The sequence below is a fragment of the Acomys minous genome (genome assembly GCF_964271855.1).
Source record: "Acomys minous genome assembly, chromosome: 4".
Lineage (NCBI taxonomy): Eukaryota > Metazoa > Chordata > Mammalia > Rodentia > Muridae > Acomys > Acomys minous.
Window position 1 is genome coordinate 23,785,215 of NC_140486.1, and position 17,929 is coordinate 23,803,143.

The following is a 17,929-nucleotide window of genomic DNA, read 5'->3' on the forward strand; positions in this document are numbered from 1 at the left end:
TGGCAAATTACTACTATGCACTTAAAAATTAGCAGATGGTTGCTTTGGCCAGAAGTTGACAGGTTGAGTCCCTAATCCTGTGCCTATATTGTCATGTGCTGTAATTACTTTAGGGATAATTTGATACTAAGTACAGGAGAAATGCTCTGGTCAAAGCGGTATAGTTGGCTGTGAGATATGCTATTAGCTTCCATATGCCACATCAGACCCAATCAGGGATCTTTTTAGGGTGGACTTATCTCAGGATATGATGATCCAAAGATGTGGATCGAGGAGCAGGAATTTTATCTTAAGATATTCCTCATAATGTACATTGTTGCTGATGCATCATTGACACCCACGTTCTCATCCCACAACCCACTGTCATGTGAAACCAGAGTCAGTTACATGGCCACAGGCTCCTCACTGATTCCACTAGAGATAAAAGAGTGAGCATCATCGATAGAGGATTAAAACATCTATTCAACCACACATATTTTTTTAAACAAATCACCACAATAAAAATAAATATCCAGCCATATTACATAACAAACAATAACATTCTAAAGCATTTCCCCGTTTGAAATGTTATGTTTATGTGGCAAAGCAGTCAGAGTGTGAGAGGCAGGATTAGTCATTTTGGTCCTCAGTATCGGTGGCCTTGATTGCACAGGCTGGCCAAGATGCTTTCAATTCCAAGCACCCATGGCGTTCCATTAGAGCTCTTCGGTCACATATACACAGCATCAACTCAGGTCAAGAGGTCAGCTATAGACATTTGGGAAGCAGCAGATGCTAAGCAAGTGTTGTCTGATGCATTCAAACAGTTATGAGAAGGAAAGCTTTAAGGACCTAGAACTACACAGAAAAAGTTTTCAGAATGTCACTTGAAAGGAATGAAGAATCACCGAAGTTATTCACTACTCTTTGTACAATCTTAGTGAATTGAACTAATACAATAACTCAAGGGCTATTGTTGAAATTACTTGCAACAGGGAAAACACTTCTTAACTCAAGGGGCCCCTGATGAAAGTTACATACAAGGAGAAGAACATAGCTACTTCCATCCTCCCACTTCTAAATCATGCAAACATATTTTTAAAACAAGATTTTAATAGGATGAATAGATTATCCGGTACGATTTCAGCTGTCAGCTATGTACCGTCAATAACTGAACATGGCTTTATCAGACAATGATTTAACAAGAGGCCTTTCTCATTTTAAGGGAGAGTGGGTGGTTCTCAGCAGACTGCTGTGTACCAGGCAAGTGTCTCCTCTACTGCTGCGTACCCAGGCAAGTTCATTTAGTAATCTTCTTCCCTTCTGGCCTCTCTCCATTATGTTTTTACTCCAAAGATTCTAGACCAAAATTGTTTTCCTTTGAGCTTATCTTTGATACTGTTAAGATTAAGATGTAAAATTGCAACATCTCCAATAATCATCTATGTAATTTTTTGGAAAAATACCACTTAGTGTCTCTGTTTCATCATTTTCATATTTTTAAAGTCAAGAAGGAGCAGAGAACTCAACAGATCCTCCATGTCTATTGCTCCTGCTTTGCTGGGGCCCCTGAGTGACTGTCTGAGAGTCCGGCGCCGTGCCCGAACTTAGAAAGCACATACATATCTTCCCTGAATTCCCTGAAATGTTAGTTTTGTCTGTGCACACAAGTTCACCAGCACTGACAGCCTTGGTGCATGAGTGAGTGGGGTCTTCCTTTGTACATCCCCGCTGTAGCCTATGTTGGGTATTCAGGTCAGAGACAGATGGTGCAGTGGTCATATTCAGCATGTAAACATACAACACTACTAAACACTCTGCAGTTTTATAAAGCTTAAGTCACTTAGCACAAGAGCACATCTGGGAAAGCAGATCAGTGATAATTTGGCTACCGTGTGCAAGGTCCTGGGTTGGATCCCCAGCTCCATGCACTCACACACAAACTCCAATTTTCTTGGTGTGGGAGGAAGTCATGGCAACTGCCTTTTGACTCCATCTTCCCAGGATCAACATGACCCTCAGAATAGCTGATGAAACCAAAGGTCTAGTAATGAGCAGGCTGTGGGTTTTCTTTTCTCTTCTGCTACTTAGTTAGTTATGGTCAGGCATTCCTGGGAGTGTTATGGTGAAATTTGTTCACAGAGCTGATGGTGTACTCTGTTCTCAGTAGACAGAAAATAAGAATGCTCTAACAGAAGATTATACTAACCAGATCCAACAAAGTGAGGCCAACATAGAAGGGCCAGGGCATGAATGTGTAGCGCCATAAACAGGAAGCTCAATGGTCCTTCAGCTCTGTCCACTGCACTCGAGTCTACACACCTGGAGGCTATCAACAAGCTCTGCCTGCCTTTCTAATAAGAATGCCTTCCATCATGAAAGCAGTTACATAGGTTTATACTTTGAAATAGTTGTAGAAAACAGAAAAAAAAAGGTCAGGCCAGCTGGTGGCTGCATTTCCAAACCATTGGAGCAGCATGTTCACGGTACAACTGATGGTAAAAAATAGCCACAGACAAACAAACAAACAAACCAACCTACCACAACATTCTGATGAGATCAAATTTAAATAGACTATCTTGGAAAATTAACTAGCTTTGGGGATCATCTGGTCTTTGGGTACTTTGTCTTGCCCAGTGCAAAGAGCCTGAATTTATATTTAGTAAAATCTAATGGGCACATTGAGATTAAGGCTCTGAACTCAGAACCTGTCCTGGATAATCTTGGCATTAATATCCTTTAGCTACAACCAGAGGAGCTAAGTGCTCAGGGATAGCCAGGCCTTTCAATCATGACAATAACTGATGCAGTTTTGTCAGTTATTGGTCTCTCCATGACCCAGACCCATCATGGCTGGAGAGTAGCAGCACGGTGTCCTTTGCTCTTTAAAGTGACAGGGCACATCCATGGTGTGGTTTAAAGCAACAGAGCACATCCATGGTGTGGTTTAAAGTGACAGAGCATAACAACGGTGAGGTTTAAAGTGACAGGTCACAGCTATGGTATGGTTTTCATGCCCAGGAAATTATCATTGGATTTTAAAGTGTTTTAAAAATAGCTTATAACTTTAATTTTCTTATTCTATGTATAGTTAATGTTCTTAACTTTGAAATAGTTAGCCCCTGTTTCCTCTCATCTCTCTGAATGATTGACATTCACAGGGTGTAAGATGTGCCACAGTTGGTACTGTGTTTGGATCTGAATGGTCTTTCACTAGATCGTATTTGGGGCTGATCTGGCTTCTCAAAAAGAACAGTGCAGCATCAGGACCAGGTGGTACCCAAGCACAAAGACTGTATGTCCCTTTACAGCGGTTCCTTTTAGGCATGACTGTTTCCTTCCCAAAGAGGGCCAGTGCCCCGATGACTGAACTGTGGCAATGGTTTCTAAAAGTATTTACAACACTGTAAGAGATCTAGATGAGACTTCTGGAAAAAGAAGGAGCCGTCCCCCTGGAACACATAACAAATGTGCCCCACAGGCACTTGGAAAGAGGAAAGAAACTCTTATTAAAATTTAACATCAACTTGGCCAGACTTTGGGTTGAACTGGAAGAACAAAGTGCTGCTCAGGGTAAAAGCCCGAGATGGGAGAGCTGCGATTTCTACTGATACAGCTGAAACAATGAGGACAATGGCCAACTGATCTCAGATTCCCGGGGTTACTCGGGAGCACGTCTTGCCGCTGCATAATGGCTTTTCTTTCTGAAATGCTCAATGTATAGGCGTACAGACTTGGTTCCAGTGGAAACAGAGAATAGCGCTCTAACTGTCTCAAAGAAAGCAAGCATGGCTAGGTGGTTGTTGTTGGCGATGTCACAGAAAGGAGCTGACGTAGCTAATGCTGACGTTAGTCACACAGGGGCCAGCCTGACCAAAGTGCTAGCTTGTCTTCCGCACCAACTCTTGTGCTTCTCAAATGCTCACAGTGGTCACAACACTTTATAGGGTACATAACTTGCAAACACTCTTCTTTCCCTTTCTTCACATTCCCCAGGCTTTTAAAGGAACTCAAAAAAGCCTCAGAGTTCTGAGAAAGCGCCCAGCCTAGTGCTGGAACAGAGACCATGGAAGGCCTAAACCAGGAGGCCCTTGTGGAATCTGTCACAGTTGCACTCATGCCAATAGATGCAGTGCCACCCACACTGTGGGCTTTCTTTGTGACAGGAAAAGGGGCACTGTAGCACATTCCACTCTACCCAGTTAGACCACCCTGTGGTAGAAAAACAAGATGGACAAGTGACGATTGGATAAGAGGCATTTTCTGTAGAATCCATCAGGAGGGAAGTCATCACAATTTGCTCAGATTGTTACAAAACATCGAAGCTACCCAGAGCCTTGAACACACCAAGTACAGATGCAAACACATACAAGCAAGGCTAATCCAGCACTACTCCTAACAAAGGGTTAAGTTCAATGGTAGTAGGATGACAGGAAGTCAGGAAGTGTGTGTGTGTGTGTGTGTGTGTGTGTGTGTGTTTGTGTGTTTGTGTATGTATGTGTGTGTAAGGGGGGAGAGAGAGAGAGAGAGAGAGAGAGAGAGAGAGAGAGAGAGAGAGAGAAGATGCAATCTGCAAAACAGTTTTTTGTTTTTGTGTTTGAAGAGTTTGATCCCCTGGCAAAAGAGATCCTACTGAAGCTGGCCAGAGTGCTCTGGTTATGAGGACTGGTATCGAGCAGGGCTGAAGAGACAACAGCCATGGTCCTCACCCACATGGGAGTCAGTTTATTATTAAAATACAAACTTGGAACCATTTCAAACCCTTCTCTGTGCAGCATACTTCCAAATGCAATATTACCTTTACCAATCAAGTGTGAATCATGTGGCTTCAATGCACCCGTCCCAAGTTTGTTAAGACCATCCAAAGAGCAGTGCAAAAGAGGAAGAGAACACGTCTTTCCTTGTGGGTGGCAGTCAAGCTTTGCCAGATTGTCTCTGGGGTTCTGTTCTGGGGACTATTCAATTTGGTTTGGGGGGGGCACTTTTTAAATGGCCATTTGGCACTTTCCACCTGAAGTTCTTAGGCACAGTGTGACAGAGTGAGCTTGGTGAGCCCTTCCCCATGCATTCGATACAGCAGCTGGAACTCGGCAGGCAGCTGGTGAGACTCCTGCCACTTGGTGGTGAATTTGGTTCCTTTCTTGTCATAGTAATGGTACGGAAGATCCTCCCTGGTGTTGGGGTCAAATCCAAAAGGCCAGAACCCGTACAAGTGGATCTCTTCACATATTGCAGAGGCCAGAGTGTACATAAGGATACCTGTGCTCAGCCGTTTGGGTGACAAGTGTTTGTTTTTCCAGTACCTGGAGAGCAATAAGTAGATTCAGTGGCCTGGTATGAAGGTTTTGGTCAGATAAGTCAGTAGTCAGGGCTGGGAGCTAGACTTTCCTAGACTGTTTAGATTTCATGGATACATACACTTTCCAGCCCCATTACACTGGCCTGTTCCCTTCTGGGTGGGACTTGAAATGTCATTTTAAAAATTGGATAAATGGAGCAGAATGGAGCAAAATGAGGAAGGCAAAGGTTTTGGATAGGTTGCTAGATGACCTGGGTTGGAACGGCTGGTTCTGTCCATTGTCAGCAGGGATTTTGGACGAACTCTGCTGTCCGTATTCAGCTGTTAAATTTTGGGGTCTAGTTTCTCTTACATTCTCAGAAGCGGCATGTTAACCTTGCTGTAATTATTCATCACACCCATTTTCTCAAAGAAAAAGTCCCAGTTTGGACTGTAAACAGTACAATTACCCTTCCTTTTGGAGACACACAAATTTACTAAACTGTTAGTTCTATCTCAATGGAAGTTCAACTAAACAGATCTTAAGTTTGGAAGATTTATAGGGAGCAACAGGAATGGTTGCTGGTCTCTGGTTACCAGGCCTTCCAGAACCCACTTGAACTTCTAAGATCTGTGCTCTGGTGTGATGACTGGCTTCTTACAAAAAGGGACATGGGAGTTGAGGCAGTGCACAGATGAGTTAAAGATAAGTTTTACAATTAATCTTTTCTTTAAAAATGCCCTGGGTAATTGTCTCACTTCCCGCTGTTTATTACAGTCATCTAGGGGTTCTTAAAAACATCAGAAACTTTGTCCTCGCCTCCCTCATCATGTTAGACTCTTTCAAGAACAGCCCAGGCAGTAGTATAGTATTTTAAAACTGATTCTTATAAACAGCCAGAACTGAAAGTTACCGGATAGATGAAAATGTTGTATCTCCAGGAAGACTGCTTATCGAGCCATAAAGGGCAGGAATGAGCTCCCCAAATACTCAAACATTTAATTATAAAAGCAGATCATGCCACTGAGGATTTATCCAGGTGGGCTCCTAGTCCTGTAAATCTATAAACATCTAAACATCAAACAAAAAAGAGTATTTTTCTTTTTCTTTTTTAAATTATTATTTTCTTTTAAAAATTGCTTTGTCTAATCTAGCCACTTGCATTACAGAAATATCTTTATTTGTACAAAGAAAATTTTGGGGTGTGGAGACTTCCATGACTGTGCACTAAGAAGGCAATGGGAAATAAAAAGGAATGAGTGGTGAACAGTCTTTTCACTTAGCACTTGGTTACCTGTTAGGGATAAACTGAACTTTTTAAACTAGAGTGATTCTTCCATTCATTAAAAAGATAAGAGTTTATCCTCAAGAACTAAACCAACCACAACAACTAGTGCGTTGGACGGATCCCATGCCCGAGAGATTACAGTACTGATTTGCCATCTGGTGTGGCGGGGGGTATGAGTTAAAGGTAATAAAACATACACACCTGTTGACATGTTGCATTATGTTTCCAGGCCAAGCCAACTGGACCTTTAACTGACCTCTGTGCTCAACAAAAAAGTCAACTAGCGTTCTGGTTACAGTTGCTGACGTGTGGAAGAAAAACGCAGGGATCCAAAGAATGGCCCCATCGAGCTTTTTTAAACTGAGGAAGAAGTTGTTACGGTCCTGGATGGTTAAAAGATTGTTGTAATATTTTTCCAGGATGCTGGGGTTGAAGGTCGTAAGGTTGGTTTTCCTTCCAACATCTTTTTGGAAAGCCTCCGTCGGGGCAAAATTGCATCGGAAAACAAAATCTGATTTATCTATTTCTTGTCCACACTGACTCCCTGTCAAGATCCCACTGTTTCCAACCACAGCACAAATATTATAGCGCTTATTCATAATGGGTGACACATCTGGGAGCAGGGACCGGAAGTTATTGCTAATAGAGAAGACGTATTTATGGCTGGAATAATCATAATGCATCAGCTGTCCAATCCGAACACTACTCTTGGTCAAGGAAAAATTTTTTATTACATCGACATGCTGAAGAATTTCTTGCCTAAAATAAAAAAGAGATTCATTAAATACGTTCCATTAAAAAGAGAACCTTGCATCTCATGCTTTCATTTAACTCCGACAAGCAAGAGTCTTAAGCACATTCGATTCAAATAAAAGTATACATTCATATTGGTGGGCTCCAATGGGAAGGCCGTGTTTATAATGTACAGGCATTACATATCTCAGCCAAGTTCTGAGTGTAACCTTTGGATGCTAGTAAATCCAGTGTACAGTTTCAGCCACTATTCTTTGGTATTCTGGTCAAAGAGTATATTTGATTAGGGGGGAGACAGATGCCAAACTGTGTTAGGAAATACAGGGAGACAATTTACACAGGCCCCAGAGAGCTCACATTAATGCACAACCATTGGTGCCTTAGAGTTTGCAACCAGGGACCACTTGTTTGCTACTGGACTGTGGTGCTCAAGGAATATCAAACTCTACAGGTGTCCAAATAAAAACTAAATAGGTATGGGTCCATACATAGTACGGTATTATCTATTATTAAGATATGAAAATGGGCATGGCTAAATACTTAATAGAAGTGAGCTGATAATCTTATTAAGGCTGGCCGAATAACAAAGCATGGGTTTTTTTTCTTCCACCTGCTTGATTATATGGAATCACAATTTTGCAGTATATATAGGTAATCCTTCAGGAAAAAAAGGAGCCATTGAAATCTGAGGCGGGGGTGGGGGGTGGAGCAAGTAAGAGTAAAGTGATACTCAGCATTGACTTCAGCTTGATTTCACATTGAGCTTTCTGTGAAATTGTCTCCTTTTAATGTCTCAGGCACTTAAAAATAGTTAAAAAAAAAAAAAAAAAAAAAGAAGCAACATGCAACTTTGCCGTGGGTTCCCCACTGACAGGAAAGCCAACTGAAACTACCCTGCCTTCTGTTTAAACAACAGCAGGGTGTAAAGAAATATCAAATTCTAGGACAATGTAGGCTGGCACAGTCACTTCAGTTTTCAGAGTTAGCAGCACAACTCTTAGAGCTGTCATAAGGCAACAAAATGATGCTGTTAAAATTAACTAAAGATTCCCTAAGAAAGGGACTGAAAGGCTGGAAGTTTTGAGAAGGAAGTATTCTTTGATTTGATCGCTAGGGATACGTGGCCCAGTGCAGGGAAATATGGTAATGAAGTTAGGTATGTGTCCTGTGTGGTCGGGGAACTGGTATAAGACAGTTTACCTTGAAAACTGTACCATCTGCAAAATTAAATTTAGATGAAATTCCTAAAGGCTAAAGGTGAAAAGCATCTCCAGGGTTTAGAATTAATGGCCAAAACCTAATTTACAATTAAGCATAAATACTTGAAAATCATCACCATAATCCTATGATTATACCATTTTTTAAAAAAAAGCCACAGCATTTTTCTGACACATGAGTTTCTTTTGATTCTGTTTTTAGATTATAATTTAAAAAAAAAATAGTGATGGGACAAAACCACAGCTCCCTTACTGGGCTGTAAAGCAAGTACTCACAGCCCTAATGAATACACTAGATGACTCACATTGCATTTAGTGGCATAACAGTCCCACTGCGAGGCAGAAGTCTTTGGTTCTGAAACCAAAATCACTGAAACTCAATTTCCTTCTACTCCCTCCACCTAAAGCAAAACCAAACAATAAAGACAACCCTTCTTCATGTATAAAAACAGGCTACTACAATCAACAAGAATGAAATTAGTTTTATAGTACGCTGAAAGCTGCAAAGGCTTACTAAGAATAAACAAAACAAAATCCTGTTTGTATACATGTATTTGGGCCCACATCTCCACTAGTGAGAGATGTGATTAGGCGGCACCATATTTTCTGTGTTTCCCAAAGATTGTATAATTAAGTTTTAAAGTAAGGGATCCTGTGACTGCAACGAAACTTTTTTTTTGTTTTGATTGACAACTTTGGTGCGGCCAGACTTTCCATCATGGTGTTGGTAAGGCCAAATTACAAAGGGTCCTGATCACCTGGATTCTTTCTTTTTAGAGGGTAGTTTGAGAGGGATGGCTAATCATCACCCCCTCTCGCATTTACCCTAGGAGGACGAAGCCCCTACACTTGCAGGTGCAGTGAGATGAGTTGTGACTGTGTGTGTGAGTGCGTATGTGTGTGTGTGTGTGTGTGTGTGTGTTAGTGATTTTGGATTTGTTTTGTGCTCTTTGTTTTATTGAGTTTCAGACTTAAACAAAACAAAACCAACAACAAAACCTCTCTTCCTATCCTACCTTTGATGCAAAAACGCTGTCCGATTAAATGTCCATTTAGGCGGTTTCTCTTGGAGTTCATGGGTGAGAGAATTCGTAATGGGCACAAATGACGGGTCTAGAAACTTCAGCGCAAACTGTGACCTGAGGAGGAGCATGGGTTCAGACAGGCTCTGGCCTCAGGGAGGGGAACCCGGGAGCTGAGCAACAGCTCCAGCTGTAACCAGAGGGGGCAGCTGGCACACGGGCAAGCCCACCCAGCAGCCCCTCTCCTTTGGCACATTCTCTACTCCTACACATACCCGGCAGAAAGGAAGAAAAGGGGAAACTCTTCCTCAATGTCTAGCCCTCGGGTGCAGGAGAGACCATAAGAAAGATGGCGGTCACGCTGACAGCAAGGGTTGGAGCCCAGCTCAGGGCTAAGAGACCAGAGCTGGGCTGCAGTCCGCGGCTCGGCAGGGACTACGAGTCAGCACTGCGGACAGCAGCCGCCGCCAGCCGACCCTGCACCCCCCGGGCCCCGAGAATTGATTTTTTCGGAAAAAGGGCAGGGGAAATTTGAGACTCGGGCGAAAGGGGTGGGGGTGGAGGGGGCTCCAGCCTTAACCTTTTCCTTCCCGAGTACGAGTCTGATTTCACCCTCGGCCTTTAGCTGGAGACCCCCCAGAGGCTGCGTGCAGCTTGGCTCTTCTGTCCAGGCCTGGCTTTTTCAGATTTGTACATCGCCGGCCCGGCTTGCCTCACAGGGTGCAGCTTGTGCTTGTCACCCGCCCATCAGGAGGCGGTGCGGGGAGAGCTCCCTGCGGGTACAGGTAGGGGTGGGGCTCCAGTTGAGCTGGGCAGAGCTGCGCCCCGTGGTGACTTCGACCCGGCAAGGGTGGGCGGCCCTCAGCATAAGGCTTGCTTCCCGCAGGGGCTGAGGAATTGCAGAAATCCACGAAAGGAGGAGGCGTGTGACAGCGGGGGAAGGGTCGAGGAAGAACCCCTAGGGGCTTCAAGAGAATAAACCTGCGCATCATTAGATGAGAAAGGGGAGGAGGGGAGGGATGCGAGAGCAGTCGGCGCCTGCGCCATTAGATCTCCCCAGCCAGGCCTGCAGAGTCCGCCGCCAGTGCCTGGCCAGGGCGACCACCACACTCCTTGCCCACCTCTGGGTTCAACGCCCCCTCCAGCCGTCCAAACACTGCCTCTCCAAACGCCGCCTCTCGCTCTACCACCAACACCCCAGTTTTGAAACGGGGGAGGGGACACAGAGGAAGAATAGAAGAAATTCAATCACATTGATTAGGACAAAGGCTTTTTAGGGACTTTGGGATAAAATAAAAAGTGGAGAAAGAAGGGAGAAGCAGAAAAGGGAGTGAAAGGTTCACGCAGTTACCGAGATGCCCAAACACCCTTCTATGACGGTCCCCCAACACACCATCGACCCGAGATACCCTAGGGCGCTCAAACAGAGGCCCACACTCACCGGAATCCCGCGTGGAACATGTACATTCGGGGCGCCCCCGGGCTGGCGTACTTGGGAGTGGTAAAGATGTTCTCCTTTTTCAGGGACACGTAGCTGATAAGCGATAAAATCAGCAGGGCCACGCTGAGCATGACCAGCCCTAGCACACTGGCGATTCGGGCCATTTTGCAATTTCTCATCCCGGGCTAAGCTGGGTTCAGGGAAACCAGGGAAACCAGTCCATTGAGCGGCCAGCAGCCTGCTGGCGTGTGAGTGTGTGCGTGCGTGTGTGCTCGCGGGCGCGTGTGAGTGTGTGTGGCGGGGGAGGGGGGACCCAGGCAATTGAGTCTCGGAGGACCGGGGATGGGGAACGACACGGAGCCCCGGGAAAAGCGGGAGCCGCCTCCACCCCCACCCCGGGGCAGGGGCAAGCTTGGCCCGGAGCTGAGCAGAAAGATGGAGGGTTTGCTCGGCGGCGGCGGCGGCGTGGCGGGAGATGGAGCACACCAAGCAGTGCGTCTCCGGCTGCCGGCTCAGGCTCCCCCGCGCGTTTCCAGCGAGGTTGCCATCTCCACCGTCGCCTGCAAGATAAATGTGATTGGAATAGTGTTACAGTTCGATCTAAGCACAGGATTTAATTAATGAACTCTAATCTCCTAAATAACCGGGGGGGGGGGGAGTGCAGGGGAGGAAGGGCAGAAGGAGAAGTGGCGGGGTGCGGGTGGGAGGCGGGTAGGAGGCTGCGAGGCTGGAGCCCACTCCAATGGCCTCCAGGACCCGCTAAGGGTACAGCCGAGTAGGTGGCTGTCAGGAGACAGATGCCCAAACTTAGTTTAATGAACCATTCATTACTTTCTAAAATACATCACGAAATAGGACGATAAATAACCTGATTTGCTACTGTGGAGGATAAACACCAGCTGGGTACTTCTCAGAGCTGCACTGAGAATGATTTTTAGGAAGGCAAACGTTTAAAAGCTTTCTCATCTTCATCAGGCATCACCTTGAGTCCCATGGGCTTGCACCTGCTGCAGCATCTCTGCAAGGAAGATCCAAATGGCATCTGGGCCAGCCTGCCTTGGGAACACTTCAAACATCCTAGAGACTAGTTTAAACCATGTGGGTACTGCCTAGCAAAGCTATAAGGTGATCCGTAAGTGTGGGAAGCCTTGACTGTGTCTCTCAATGCTTCTGTCAGTGCTTGGCCTGTGTTCCCAGTATCTGGCTTGGAACAGTTAGATCTGACTGATAACTCTATTGCTCACTCCTCAGGCCAGCTTTTTGGCTGCCATACGTGACCTAAGGTTCCCAGAATCCAGGCCCACTATAAAAGCACAAGATGTTTTTGTAGGAGCTCAAGACTTAGGTAAGAAAAACTTGGCCATATCATCTCATCCCATGTACATGCTGCGTGTCTTAACTATGCATTAGAAATCCAAGTCTGCCTGCTTTCAGTCATGGTCAGTGGAGACACATTTGTTTATTATTATTATTATTATTATTATTATTATTATTATTATTATTATTATTATTTTATTCAGATTACATCTCAATTGTTATCCCCTTGCTTGTCTTCTTCAATTCTTCCTTCCCTCCCTCTTTCACCATATTCCCCTCCCCTAGGTCTGTGACATAAGGGGACTTCCTCCCCCACTATATGGTCACAGCCTATCAAGTCTCATCTTGGTAGCCTGTCTATTCTTTCTCTGAGTGCCACTAGACCTCCCTACCAAGGGAAAGTGGTCAAATTTGGGGCACTAGAATTCATGTCAGAGTCAGTCCCTGCTTTCCACACAACTGTGGATAATGTCCTGTTCATTGGCTAGATCTGAGAAGGGTTCAATATTTACTGCATGTCTTGTCTTTGATTGGTACAGTAGCTTGAGTAGATCCCTCAGGGTCTAGATCCGCCCATCATGATATTCTTCTTGTAGGTTTCTAGGACCCTCTGGACCCTTCTATTTCCCTATTCTCTCATACTTCTCTCACCTAGAGTCCCAATAGGAGGTCCCCGCATCCACCCTAATCTCCTGGTAAGTGAAGACTTTCATGGGACATCCTTTTTGTGCTAGTGTTCAATTATAAGTGAGTATATACTATGTGAGTCTTTCTGAGTCTGGGTTAGCTCACTCAGTATGATCAATTCTTAAAGATGACATAAAACCAGAGACATTAAATCTGTTAGAAGAAAAAGTAGGGAAGAGCCTGGAACTCATTGGCACAGGAGACAACTTCCTGAACAGAACTTCAACAGCCCAGGCCTTAAGGTCAACAATTTATAAATGAGACTTCATGAAAAACTTCTGTAAGGCAGAAGACACTGTCCACAGAACAAAGCAACAGCCTACAGACTGGGAAAAGATCTTCACCAACCCTACATCTGACAAAGGTCTAATATCCAAAATATATAAAGAGCTCAAGAAATTAAACACCACCAAACCAAATAATCCAATCAAGAAATGGGGCTCAGAATTAAACAGAGAATTCTCAGCAGAGGACTATCAAATGGCTGAGAAATACTTAAAGAAATGCTCAATGTCCTTAGTCATCAGAGACATGCAAATCAAAATGACTCTGAGATCTTACACCCATCAGAATGGCCAATATCAAAAACTCAAGTGACAGCACATGCTGGTGAGGATGTGGAGAAAGGGGAACACTCCTTCATTGCTGGTGGGAGTGCAAACTTGTGCAACCACTTTGGAAATCAATCTGGCGCTTTCTCAGAAAACTGGGAATAGTGCTTCCTCAAGACCCAGCTATTCCACTCCTTGGAATATATCCAGAAGATGCTCCACCACACAACAAGGACATATGCTCAACCATGTTCATAGCATCCTTATTTGCAACAGCACACTTGTTTCTTTTTAGCTTTGCTCTTTACAGTTAGATGATGGCCTCTCTTCCTCTCTGTCTTTACCCATTGTTTGCTCATGCCGATACCGGTCAATAAGACTATTGAAAGAAGGTCGAGGTCAGAAGATGGCCTTTGAGAGCTTTTTCCCATAAAACAAGTTGAGATTTCTCCCAGAGATGTCTTGCCTTTCTGAAGGTGGAAGTGCCTAATGGTATGCTTTGCTTTAGGGACTGTAAATTCACCAAATGGACCGTGAGCTCCTGCAGAGCAAGGTTCATGTCTCCTCTAGTGCAGTCTCATCTTGAGAGAATACTAGCTAAATGTCTGAAGATCAGGCAAGCTCTCTCATCAACTATGCATCTGTGTTCCTATGATCAGGAACACACAGGATACTTCTGTGATCAATGACAAAGGGGATCACCTAGTTCCCTCTAAAGATGCTTATACTAAAATACAGGGACATGGGTCAAGAAAAGACAGCTATCTTCTTATGGAGATTTTTGTTGTTTTTTGTTCTGTTTTTGTTACTTAAAGAGATTCAGGGGCCTGGAAGATGGCTCAGTTGGTAAAGTACTCACCACACAAGCAGGAGGGACTGAGTTTAGATCTTTAGCGTTCACGTGAAAATTAGGCACTGCTCTGCTAAATTGGAGGGAAACAAGGAGGCAGGTGGATCCCTGTAGGTCACTGGCCAGTGATTTTAGTCAATGGGTTTGGTGAGAGAGCCTGTCTTCAAACTAAAACTGTAAATGATTGAAAATGAAACTTTTCCAGGGAGTTGTTACTTTGGTCAGAATATTTACTTCCTCTTGCCCACATTTTGCAGACATGATTTTATTACTCTGTGTCTCTTCACCAACAGTGAATTCCAGGCACCAAGTCATTGGAAAGCCTTGAAAGGATTATGCTTTTTATTATAAATAACAACATTCATTCATTCATTCATTCACTCATTTCTTTTTCTTTCCTCAGCTCACTAAATGAAATGCATTGATTATTCATGGTGATGCCAGGCAGCATGACCTCATGATGCTGAATGTGTTGTGGGGAAAGATGGGGCTTCAGGAAGTGCAGTATGAAAAGCCAGACAATAATCAAATCATGAGAGAATGGAGCACTGATCCATGTTGCACGAAATAGGTGAATTTTTTTAACGTAATAATTTATTTGCCTGGATGTATAGACATACTATGTGTGCCAAGTACATGCAGTGACCATGGAGGCCAGAAGCAGGCATCAGATTCCCTGGGACTGGTGTTATAGCTAGTTGTCAAATGTCATATGGGTGCTGGGAGTCAAACCCTAGACCTCTGGAAGAACAGCCTGTGCCTTTAATTAATGAACCATCTCTTGAGCCCCTTGGGTTGGGTTTTACACTGTAAACAGGACTCAACAGTGAAAGAACACATTTCTGTTATGAACTACTGCTGAATAAGCATGGAGGAGTTGGTTTCCAGGATGGCTAATGAGCCTCCCCAGATGTCACAGAGATCATGATGCAGGAGACCCAGGGCGAGCCTACTGGAAAACTGCTCTCTATAACACATGACTGGAACTCTTTCTTCATGTTATTGACCAGCATTGTGGTTTCTAACAAGTCTAGCAGTGGTCATGGAGGAAGGTTCTAGCGGTCCTCTGAGTTTTTAATCTCTTATTTTCCCAACATAGAAGATAATCCCTGTATGAATTCATTGGTAGGAAAAGTTATTGAGGTCAGAGAAAGTGTCACAAAAGCTCTCATAAATAGAGCTCGGGAAGATGCATGAGGTTGGCAGAGATGGGCATGGAGAGGGCAGATCCGGCATGAACAGCTGGGCTAAACTAACGTGTGTATCCAGGAAAACAAAGGCTTATTGGGGCCAAAGGAGCAGATGCATCTCTTTGGCGTGAACTGGAAACAGCCAAGATATACAAAACACTCAAGCACCAACCACTTTTTGTTCATTGTGTCCAAATGCTGAGGACGCTATAACTGTCTTTCCCACATGGGTGAAAAACCGTATATCTTGAAAGAAGAGCTGAGTGTGGTGGTGCACTCTCAGCATCTCTGCACCGAAGAGGCTCAGGCTGGAGTACCATGGCCTTGAAGGCAGCTTGAGCTATGAAGTAAGATGCTAAGCCAGCACAGACAAGACCAGAGGTTAGCGATTTTCTCAAGGTAAACCCTTCCGGATATAAGCCTACCTTTTCTGCCTGGCCATACAGTTTGTAAGTAAGTCCTAGGATGGATGGGGCATTAGAAGTTTGGGCAGTCCAAGGAAGCTGGAAGCAGGGAGCAGTTCTTTCTTCATGATGATGAAGAGGAGAATGGGGCTGGTGATTCACCTAGCATTTCTGTCTGTCTCACGTGTTGTATATGGTACTAGGCATTCCTATTACTGACCTTATTCAATCTCTGTTCATTTTTTTTGAAGACACACAGAAGGCCCCTGATTGACTATAGTTCAGCTTATAAATTTCAACTTCACAGTGGCATCGCGGTGACATGGATTCAAGTACGAATGCATATTAAGTTCTTATTTGCTTCAGAGGAAAGCCTTCCTTTGTGTTGAGTGAGAGTCATAGCTCCTAGACAGACACACAGCCATAGGGTGAATAGGTGAGACATTCAATGAATGACAAGACACAGTCAACACTTTATTCTCAAATAAGCTTCATGCTGGTTGATTTTGCCTAAATAGAGGCTAATGGTGGTGCTCTGAGTGCTTGTCAGGTATCCTAGACTAGGCTATGATGCTTGGCCAGTTAGGCACATGAACACTTTGAATACATTTAACTCATTTTATAAGAGTTTATAGGAATGTAATTCTATTATAAGCCAGGAGTTTCTGTAATGACTTTCAACATTTTAAGAAGGAAGACCCAAAGCTCAGAGGGTAGAGGAACTTGCTAGTTAGTTGGCTCCAGAAGGGATATGTTTCTTGTGTGTTACACTGGGATCCCAGGGCCAAGAGGAGAATAAACTGCTTTATTTATGGCATCTTCAGGCTTTTGAGGGAAGCTATATACAGTAGCAGCTCTGGGAAGGTGAAGGCAGTCAGGCGAAGAACAAAATGATCCCACTGCAGCCTGCTCTGGGGCTAGGAGAAGGCAAAGCGGGGCCGGAGCATGGTCTAATTCTCCTGTGATGTTGGCTGGAAATAATATCTTCTATTCATTCACGCAGTCGGTGCCAACACAACTCCCCAGGCTCAGAGCTCAGTATGGAAAGGACCTGGGAGCCCTCTGCCTAACTGCATGCCTGAGGCCCACGGCCAGGGAGAATGAATCTCCTGGACTGATTGCAGATGCCAGTCCTCTGCAATGCAGGGGCTGTCTGAATTGCAGAAGAAACAAAAGAGTAATGAAATTAAGTAACTACACTAAATTAGGTTAACATTGGTACATGCACATGTATGCAACATAGAAGGAGGGAATGGCCAGTGAACAAGAGAGCTCCTTCCCACTCTCATGGTCCCAGTGATCTCCTTGGGGATAGGCAGCCACTGGTCATCTAGACATGCTTTACACAACCCATCCTAGGCATGTGGCATGTGTCTACTTTACACAGGTAATTGCTGAGATCCACTTAAAACTATTCTTGTTTCAAGGCCTTTCTTTCTTTCCTTTTTTTTTGTCTGTATTTCTACAAAGACCTTTTGCATTGCTTTTAACATTTCAGATGCTTTCAGTAATTATGTTTTCTGGGAGCGGAGAATTACTCATTTTGTGCCTCTAGACAAATGCTTCCCTCAAAACTCAGAAGGGTCTCTGTGAAAGGAATACAAGAACTTCGCTTGAATAAATAACATATATTTGGAATACTGTTTTAAGGCTGAAAGATTTTTTCCTTTGTAGTTCCTGGGAAATGCTTTGGAGGGAGGCCTGTTATGTTCAATTGTGTTAATCTCCCAGACCCTTGCATAGAGTTTCGACTTTTCAAATATTTGCAGTGATTACTTTTTTTTTTTGGAAGCAAAGTTACAGTTGGAGAAACTACTTGAAAAATAATCTCACAGTTAAGTCTTGAGCTATTGAGTTCTTATGCATCTTTATCACAGTGAATATGGGCATAGAAAATCACAGAGAGACTGGAAGAGGGTGGGGTTTAAAAAGAAATCTAATTTTACCTTTC

At 44.0% G+C, this 17,929-nt stretch overlaps 1 protein-coding gene across 1 annotated transcript; it reads right to left on the reverse strand.

The window, feature by feature from the left end:
• Positions 1–4,498: 4,498 nt before the first annotated feature.
• On the reverse strand, positions 4,499–11,522 carry ST8SIA3 (ST8 alpha-N-acetyl-neuraminide alpha-2,8-sialyltransferase 3). The gene is made up of 4 exons (XM_084778019.1): positions 10,980–11,522; positions 9,533–9,655; positions 6,748–7,305; positions 4,499–5,282 (listed from the first exon to the last, which is right to left on the reverse strand). Exons 1-4 carry the CDS (start codon positions 11,156–11,158, stop codon positions 5,000–5,002), a joined length of 1,143 nt encoding a protein of 380 aa, XP_084634145.1. The 5' UTR covers positions 11,159–11,522; the 3' UTR covers positions 4,499–4,999.
• Between the last annotated feature and the right edge of the window lie 6,407 nt (positions 11,523–17,929).